The sequence below is a fragment of the Athene cunicularia genome, assembly GCF_003259725.1.
Source record: "Athene cunicularia isolate RWA chromosome 14 unlocalized genomic scaffold, athCun1 chr14_part2, whole genome shotgun sequence".
Classification (NCBI taxonomy): Eukaryota; Metazoa; Chordata; class Aves; order Strigiformes; family Strigidae; genus Athene; species Athene cunicularia.
The window spans coordinates 399,029-408,743 of NW_020799119.1; the positions used below are offsets into that span (position 1 = coordinate 399,029).

Here is a 9,715-nt window from a genome sequence, read left to right on the forward strand (position 1 = left end):
GTGCTGTAGGCAGCTGGTGGTGCTCGCAGAGACCCGAATCGCTGCCTGCGTTCCTTTCCCTCGGAAGGAAAGGGATCTTCAGGCCATTAGGCCGTAGGAAAGGCGCTACTGGGAAGTCGTTAACTCTGATAACCCAAGTATGATCCTGCAGAAGCACTTGGGGCTGTTTGTACACGCCGGGATTTGTTGGCTCAGGGGGGGATCCCGCCCGTGCACGGAGGATGCCGAGACACGAGCCTGTGAGCTCCAGCCCTGGGGGGACGCTGCCCCGCAGCCAGAGCCTGTCGGGAGGCACCGGGGCTTCGGGGGGGCTTATTCTGTGAGACCCCGCTCCTCTGAAATCCCTGGCTCCTGCTGCTGCCCACCTCTGGGTTCGTTTGCTAACGAAGCTGTTGCCACGTCCCTCCTCTGCGCCTGCCCTTTGTCCCTGCGCAGATCCCCAGCGACGCTGTTTGTCTTGGGCTGTGGCACAGCCTTACTGTGTGGTGCTTTACGGTTAAAAACAGTTGATTTCTGCTAAAAGTGCTTTCTTACTGGTTTTTGATGTTTTAAAACGTGCAAATTTCTTCCTGCTTTAAACATCTTATTTCTTTAAAAATCCTTCCGATGCCGGACCTCGAGGAGGGGACGGTGAGCTGCCGTCCGTTGCGTCTCACCCAACGGCTGGCGCTAGGGAAAATTCACATTTGATAGGACAGGGAGATTAACGGAGAGGTAGGCACAGCTGGTTTAGGATTTAGGGAGGATTTAAGACAACTCAGGTACCTGCTGATAGCTGATATTTCAACAGCAGTGCATCTGTGCTGGAAAATGCTGCTCCTTTCACGCTAGCTGTGAGCGCGGATCAGAGCAGCACAGAAACGACAACCCGGGTTTGGGCGCCGCGTGCTGCTCCCGGCCTTCAGCCCTTCCTGCAGGGCCTCTGTGCTAGCCTGGCTCTTTACCTTGGCTTAAGTCTGTTTCTTTAATTTTTCTTTTTAAATGAGGTTCTATAAAGATAAGGTTACAGGGATTTTCTGCAAGCCAAAGCTTCAAAATTTCTCTGCGCCATCCCCGTGGCCGGGACGGGCTCCACGTCACGTCCCAGAAACCTGCATCCTTTTACACCAGCGGGAAAACGGAGACTCCGGCCCTCTGCCTGGCTTGGGTGTTACGTTCCGGAGCTGAAAATAATTTCCCAGGAGTTCACGTGTTGCTTCCTGCTTTGTGCTTGATTAACCTTTATCACAGAGACGGTAACGAGACAGATCAGGGTCTGGGTTGTCTTCGGTGTGCAGAAACTCGTCGGTTTTGACATGGGGCTGTGCTTGGCTGCTCCGTGGTTTGGCTTGTGCATAACAATTCCTTTCGTGGGTCTGCATTTACCCCGGGAAGTGTGTTTACACTTGCCTGCTTTCTCTGTCTTTCATTGAGATAATTATTGTTTCTGGTATCTAATTACTCCTTTACTTTACATAAAGCCTAGCGATTTGAAAAGTCTCCTCATTTTGAAAGCACTGAAATCATATGGCAGCACACAGTACTCACAACAGGACAGTGGTTTAAAAAAAAATATTTGCTTTTAATCTAATAATTTCTAATTGCGTAAATTAATTTTCCCCTAACTGCTTTGAATTAATTAATATTAAAATGCCATTTACAGACCTGGATGTGTAAAAGCTCCGGTTCTCGTGCATGTGTGTTTTTGCAGCCCTAGTTTCAGCCTTTACAAGGTGAGTTCAGATGTTTGCATAAGGAATTTCCTAATTAGATGAGATTTAGGGACTGAGGAGGCCAACAGCGGGCAGGAGCGTGCCCTGGGGAGGTGGCCGCATGTGTTAAGGTTAAACATCTCCTCTCAGACTTGAGTCAAGATTTGCTCTGGTAGCCTCAGGGTCCTGTAAAGACTTTCTCTGAGATTCCCTTTTGATAATTCAGCCAATATTTTCAGTATACGGGGCAGCAGCTTGGCTCTGTTCGTAGGAGAGAGATGAAAACCAGGGTCCTACATCAGAAAACCCTCACAGGGAACGCTCCCAGCCTTTGCCTGGAACAGGGATGAATGTGCTGGAGCATCCTGAGCTGGGCTCTGGCTTCCTTAGCCAGACGCTCATGAACGAAAAGCACCTTTGTTCCCCGTTTCCCGACCAGCACAAAGGGGCCCTTGGTGTGGCCCCAGAGTCCTGCTCAAGCCAAAGTCCCCCAAACACAAGGCGTCTCCTCCCAGAAGTGTCCGAGAGCCCTGATCCTCCCTCAGGTGGCAAGGAGACGGGTTTCTAACCCAGAGCAGCACCAGGAAGGTCAGACTTGCCCAAGAGGTGCCTGTGAGGCCAGTGGGATTGTGGCTGTACCACTGGTTTACACCAAAAAACTGGGAAATCAAGGGCATGTTCAGCCCCCCACTTCCCCTCAGCGCTGGGAGCGAGGGCTTCATCGCAGCAGGAGAACAGCCATCCTTGGCTTTTTATGATCTTTGATTGCATCTCAGGGATCAATGGAAAATATTTTATTATGCCTTTTTTCTCTATTTGAAATCAAGCTAGAAACTGATAAAATAAAAAGGCTATCTTCTAAGTTGACAGTTTTATTTCTGCAGCTCGGGAAAAAAAAAAAAAAGTCATTCTGTGCTGGCTATAAATATTAGACAGGACACATTGGGGATTTATGTAAGATAAATTCCCACCCTCCCCCTTTCTCCATTCAGGATGGAGTGATGCCTGTACATTAATACAGTGCTGAAATGAGGCAGATTTTTCACAACGTGGCTTTAGATAAATGTAAAAATGTATGCAGCATGTCTCCCGTCCTTTAACGAGGAACCGGATTTCGGGAGCTTTAAAGACGATGCTGCTGCAGATCGCCCCCGTTTGCCCTCCGGAGCAGCCTGGAGCCTTCTCGCTCTCTCCTGTCACACGCACGGGCCAGACCTTGTGTCTGGAACTCCAGCAGCGCTGGGCCTCGGCCCGGGAATGAAACCTGCCCCGTGCCCGGGAGGCGGCGGGGGCAGCTCGGGACGGGCAGCACGGACGCGTGTCGCGGCCTGGGGAGCCGGCGACTGGGCTTGGATGGGGCCCCTGTGAACCCAAACACGATTTCCAGCCCGACAGGGTGTATTTTATCCATGTGGAAGTTCCCACAGAGGAGGCTGTGTGGATCGGTGTCCCGACCAGGACAAGTTCTCGTGCATCTGAGCAGAAGGCCTACAAACTTCACAAAGCTGGGCGTGAAATACTGTGGAGTTTTTCATACTATGCCTAGTGTGAAATACTGTGGCAACTTTTAACATTTTCCATCCACATATTCTTGCCTTATTGCATCGTGATGAGAATTATTCCTTGCCGATATACATATTCAACATATATTTGTGTTTTCCATCCCAGTAATGAAGCATTTCACAAGGATTAGTTTTAAATCTTCAGGGTGACTCTTATTTGATTTTTTTTTTTTTTAAGAGACAGCACATTTCTTTATGGCAGAAAGGAGGCTGGTGCTGTCAGACATTTCAGATGAAGTGCCTTGCATGTCTCCACCAAGATCTCTTGAAGCTCATAGGCAGTGACAGCTCCATGTTCAAAGCACTGTAAGGCTTTCCCTGCACATTGGGAGTTGATAAACTCCGCAGGTGAGCGGCTCCTTAGGAGGTAAACCCTGCTGTGGTCATGGTACTGCGCGCATAACCTTAAGCACTCCAGGCTCTCCCGGTCACCTTGCTCACGGTTTGTTTTATCTTGGTGCTGAAGGGGAAGGCTAGTGACAGCGTGGCCCCGGAAAGCCCGTCTCTTTGTTTCATGATTTTAGCTCCCAGGCTTCGTGGAACTGGCAACTTCAATTTTGGGAATTTATTTTCTGTTTTGACATTCCCGGGATGGCTTTCGGGAAGGTGTTTGACTGTTGCTGACTTGTCAAACGTCTAAACCACGCTTGTGCAAGACTGAAGCTGTACTCGACTGCGTGGTCTGGAGCAACGACCGGCTCTTCCCGAACAAACTGGAGCTGTGACGGGTCCTGGTCAGATTCCTTACGGTGGGGGTTGTTGGACGCCCTCGCTGTTGGTTTCTGGATGCCCCTGAGCGTCGCTGCTGTCCCGCTGCGCTGGGGAGGGGGATCTGCCGGCCTCCGAGCCCTCCAGCGATACAGTGCCCGCTCTAAGCCCGCTCGGCTGCCACAGCCCGGCCCTGGGCAGGCCTGGGGGGCTGCTCCCCCCCGCCCCGGCCCAGCGGGGACAGCGGGCTGGGATCAGACGGGAGCTGCAGCCGGGCAGCGCCGGAGCAGCTGCGAGGGGAAGGTCGCCAGAACGTCCCTGTTCGGCCGCTTCTTCCTGCGCCCTGGCCCACGAGACGGGCACCCCCCGTTAGTTGGCGCCTGCCTGCTGCTCTCAAGAATAAGGTGCTCAGAGAGAAGAAAAAATGTGAAGAATGGCCTCGGGATGGGGCCCGTGCAGCGGTCAGGGATTGGCAAGGTACGAGACGTCGGGCTTTTACAGAGGGACCCCGAGCTGTGTGCTGCCAGGCTGCTCCCTGGGCTCCCCGTCATCTCCTTACGGGGCTTCTGTGGTTAATTTGACCGTGGCTCTGTGTTTTCTGGTGCCTCACCCTTTCTTTGCAGAGGTCATTCTCCATTTGGGTCCCCGTGCTTGAAATCAGGGACTTCCACAAAGTTGTTCCGGCGTCGTGCTGAGGCCACGGCCCAGGGCAGCTGGGGCAGGTTCTCCCCCACCACACGATGCTCTTCATGGGCTGCACCAAAAGGCTTCTCAGGCTCATTCTGGGGAGCCCTCCTCCGCTTCAGTGCCCTCCTGGGGAACTGCTTTGCACTCTGTTTGCATGTTGGTTTGGGGAATTTTGTTTGTCTTTGGATGATTTTTTTTTTTTTTGCCTAACTCCTCCCCTGGGTGGCACCGACTCATTTTTGCATCAAAATACTTAAAAAAGAGCAACCGTATTGTAACCTTCAGCAGCAAGGGCAGCATCTGCTCTCGCCTGGGCTCAGCTGTGGGCTCGGCCCTGGGGCCAGAGGCAGAAGCTCTGTTCAGTGGGGCTGATGCTGCGGCGTGTGTGGCCACAGCAGCCGAGAAAAGATGCAGGAGGGGGAAAACTGCCTCCAAGTAAGTTTGAGTTCTGAGTTAGAAACCTAGCACTGAGCTCCTGGTGACAGACAGGAGACGTGCTTGGGAGCAGCAGCTTGACAAATCCAGACTAGAAACGCGCTGTAGGTTGAGACGTGGCCTTACGCAATATGAGAGGTACAGCGGGGTGGAAGGACGGGCTCAGAGGCGTCAGCACAGCAGTAACTGGAGTTAAATCAACTCAAATGTTACCCGCTGAACTTTTGTTGGAGACTTGGGGATAATAAGTGTCTCACTTGGCGCTATATGAACATATAAGAGCTGCCAAAGGAACATGCCATTGGAGCCTGATGGATGTTCACGTTGTCCTCCCTGAAACCTCCTCTCTGGCAGAGGCAGGAGCTGGGAAATGTTGAAGTTTACACGGATTTGTCTTCAATATTTTATTATATTTAGTCTGATGTTGATTACAAATGTAAATCTGTTTCCTTAGCAAATGGAAGTTAAATGCCAGGAGAAATTGTCCCAGCGCTTGAAGCGTATGGGTGCGGAATTGGAAGGGGAGGACTGAGGGACCGAGAGGTGCTGCCTTCTGCATCTCTTCACAGAAGAGAGGCCCAGGAGACCGGGAGCCGGGCGGGTTCGCCAGCCCTCGAGCAGAGCCAGCCGTGGCGGTGTGACACGCGTGTGACAGGCAGTAATTGAGCCCAGTCTGTAGCTGCTGCAGTGACCCGGCATCCGCCTGTTCCTCGCTAGTGCTGTCGTTACATTGAATCATCACTTGCAGCACGGGAGGTTACAGGACTCTTGTTTTGATTGCTCAGAAAATTAAATAAGGCGTTTGGCACGTCCCCCTGCTCCCAGCCCCGCTGTGGCTGCAGAGCCCGCAGCCCTGCCAGGCCGCTGCTCCACGGCAGCCCCGAGCCGTGGGTGCTCTCGGGTGCTTTCCAAGCCCCGTGCCGGGCCACCCGGGGCGGTGGTCGCCCGGACTCCGGAGCGTTCGGTTTCCTCTCTGGTCTGGCTTTGCCGGCTGCAGAGAGCTCGCCGGCGCTCTTGGACTCCTGCCCTGGCTTGGCTTTAGCTGCCCTTGGGGGCAAGAGCAGAAAACGCCGCTGTGGGCAGGGTTTTGGGGACAGCCAGCCTTGCCCAGCTGCCGTGGAGAACTCCAGGGATGCCAGAGAGCATCGGCCGCCACCGGCACGGACCGTCTGGGTCCGATGGGCGCGTCGGGAAGGGACGGAGCAGCCCTGGGCATTCCAGGGCACAAGTGCCTGCGGTTAAGCGTTGGGCCGGCAGCTCTGAGCTCTCTGCTTGAGCAGGGCCAAGGAGGGGCTCTGAGCCCTCCCAGAAGGGAGGGATGAGGAGCGGGGGAAGCTGCAGGGTCTGTCAGAAGCGCGGCGCAGCCTGAGCAGGTCCAGAGCAGCGCGGAGGCAGGGGACGGCAGCGAGTGATGGCGCTCCCATCTCATTCCTCTCCTGCAATTACTTGCCATGGCGCAGCCGGAGGGTTTTGCCGGTCTCCGGCTGTGCCATGAGGTACCACGGCCTTGCGACTAACAAAGCTCATGCCTGTTTTGCACCTTTATTTTCTTTTCTGCCATTGCTGCTCCGAGCTAAGCGGCGGCGCGCGGCGAGGCTGGGCGGGTGGCTGCAGCCGCGTCCCCCACGCTTCTTTCTCCACCCACCATACGTTCTTTTCTTCCCCTCTCATAGTGTGGACGCAATGCTGAAAACTTCGACCGGTTTTTCACTCGCCATCCACCCGTCTTAACACCTCCTGACCAGGAAGTCATCAGGAACATTGACCAGTCAGAATTCGAAGGATTTTCCTTTGTTAACTCTGAGTTTTTTAAACCTGAAGCCAAGAGCTAAGTAGCTGTGTAGATCTCATTCCTGCATCTCTATCATCCAGTCCCAACTGCTGTTGTGGTGACATTCTCCATTGCAGAACTTGCATTTGTGGTTTTTCTTTAGTACCACTACTAGAGTGACCATATTTCAAAGCCAGAAATGTCTTCACGTGGTCTGGGGCGTGCCTGAAGGGTGGGTGATGTGCGGTGGGCACTGCAATGTGCTTTTGGGACACTGGATTTGTAGAAAATGAAAACGGTTCATTGGCTAACGGAGAGGTGCAGGCTGTGGCAATGAGGAGAAATCTCTCCAGCATGTGCTTTCTGCTCATCCCTGTTTCTAGTCTTTTAATATAATCATGAAAATTTAATATTTAGCCTTCTTAGCCTCAGTGACAAGTAAGTGTTTTTAACGAAACCTTTCCCTGGTGTGAACACGCACCCGCAGTGCGGGTGCTGCCGGCCGAGCCTCTCGGCTCCTCCCAAAGCCCGAAGCCCAGCGCTTGCTCCGAAGAGCTGAAATGCCAATTCTGGCTTTTTTGGTAGCTCCGTCCTGCTGCCCCAAGGCCACTGCAGCCCCCCTGGCCGCCGTAGGCTCGTACGTGCGCGGCTTTGGGCCCTTCCCTGCGCCGGGGCTCCAGCAGCAGCCGTAAGGTGCTGGGGCGGCTGGGTCTGCTGTTCGCAAAGATTTCTCCTGATTGAGCAGTTTCTAAGCACCGGTTTTTAACTCGGAAGAAGCCCATCCAGTTGTAAACGGGAAATTTGAAAGAGCTGTTGCAGATGCTTTTGAACCCATGGTCACCCTAGTAAATACCACACGACATCGGTTCTCCATAGCAAAACTTTTTTCTTTCTTTCAAATGCCAAAGCGATTGAGTGAGTTATTACCTGCGCTTTAAATGTGTCAAAAAATGGTATTAACACCAACGGGATGCTATTTAACGTTGAACAGTATTGTGAATTCTGATCTGAAGCTTGTAAAGGAGTTTGTTTCGAGGAATAGTCCTACTTTTAAAAAAATGCCGCTAGATATTTAAATGGCCTAAAGTTTGTTTCTGGCATCAAAGAAGAAGTTTTCAGGAAGGATGAATTTCTCTTGAAACAGTAACAATCATGCAGCTTCCTTTTATACTATTCTGCAGATGTTCGTGGGCTGTCACTGTATCAATCTGCTTTAAGTTGTAATGTGCCATTTATTTTTTTTTCCCGATACTGATTATAAAATAAAAAGTGAGAAATAATGTCAAAGAAACCTGCATGTGTTTGGCAATAATGAGTTTCTACAGTTCTGGGCGCAGAGATGCCGCTCGGGGATGCCGGCTCGGGGGCCTGGCGGGTCCCCAGAGACACCAGTGCAGGCAGCGACCCACGTCCCAGCGCAGCCTCCTGCACCCCCGGCGGAGCCACGGCCCCTCCGTCCTCTGCAGCGTTTGTCCCCAAACCGAGGTGCCACGTCCTGGGAGCATCTTCCAAGCAGAGAGTAAACGCCTGCGTGTCCTCCGCGCCAGCTGGGCCGCGCAGCCAGCGACGCCGCTCGCTCGGACGCCAACGGGGCGAGGAGTTTCTCTCCGACGTCCCTCGGAGGAAGGACGGTTCGAGGCGTGAGGACGGCGCTGCCGAGGCGAGCGGAGCTCTGCCGCTTGGGGATTTCTGAGTGCCCTGAACAGAGACAACTGCGGTATGCGCTTCGGCTTCCTGCGGACTGCAGAGGCTCTCGACGAGGCAGCGCCGTGTGTCGGTGACTCACCGCCCTGCCTGTGCGCTCTCGGAGGAGCAGCTGTTCAAAGCAATTGGCAGTTTCAGCTAAAGAGGGATTACAGGTTCCTGTTAACCTCCCTTCCGAGTGCATGCAGAATTTCCCTTCTGCCTTTGGAAATCCTCTTCTGCTGAATTGCTGCGGTTCTGAACCCGGCGGGAAGGCACCGAGCGGCAGCGCGGGCAGGAGCTGCTCCCCGGCATCCTCGTGCGGCCCTGGCACGGGGAGGGGGCTCAGAGGCCGCGGCGGTTCTGGGGGGGATTCCTGTCCCCTCCTGCACTCCTCTTCACCTCCCAGAGTCCATTAGCCCTTTGCTGAAAGCATTTTCAGCCTTGAATTTCCCCTGCCTCCCCCTCTCTCTGTTTACCAGATCCATGTAGCCGTTCCCTGCCTGCTCCCAGGCTATTCATCATCTTTGACAGAGGCCAAATTGCCACCAATTTCAGACAGAATTCAAGGTAAGAAATCAGCAAACCCCGCTTTGCTGCGCTTCCCTGCAGAGCCCCTGGAGGGGTTGGGGGGGAGCTGCCCCCCGTGCAGGGGGAGGCGGGCTGCCCTGAGCCCCCTCCCCGGCCCATCGCAGCCTGTGCCGGAGCTTTCTGCTGCCAGAAGGCAGCGAGGATTTTGGGGCACCCGAGGGCTGCCGGGCTGAGCGCTCGCCCTCTCCAGTGCCAGCAGCAGAGGCCACTCTGAAGGGCTGGCGACCGCAGTGGCACTTTGCACCAGCAGCAGATGGGGACGTCTCATCCCCCTTCGCAGCATCCCACAGCGTTCCTGCAGGGGAGAAGCTCCCGGCTGGTAGGCCGGTGTTTCCTGGCACACCTTGGCTCGGGTGGACGTGGCCTTCAGGAACCATTGGGTCGGCTCAGCATCCCCCCGGGAGCGGGGCAGGAGCCTGGTGCCACCGTCAGCTCCGTCCTCCTGCACGTGCTGGGGCTGCAAGAGAGAGACCCCCCCCCTGCAGCCGCTTCGAGACGGGCAGCGCCTCTGCTCCATGCCGGCCCCTGGTCCCGGGAGGACGCTGCCTTCCACCCAGCTGGGCTGACACTTGCGTTTCAACCGCTTC

At 54.3% G+C, this 9,715-nt stretch overlaps 1 protein-coding gene across 1 annotated transcript in view; it reads left to right on the plus strand.

Moving 5' to 3' along the window:
- The window catches only part of PRKCB (protein kinase C beta), a 116,574-nt gene extending 107,481 nt beyond the window's left edge, over nucleotides 1-9,093 (plus strand). Inside the window, exon 16 of the mRNA XM_026859391.1 lies at nucleotides 6,757-9,093. Coding sequence (XP_026715192.1) covers nucleotides 6,757-6,915 — 159 coding nt within the window. The 3' untranslated portion in view covers nucleotides 6,916-9,093. The remainder of the gene's footprint in view (nucleotides 1-6,756) is intronic.
- Nucleotides 9,094-9,715: the final 622 nt, after the last annotated feature.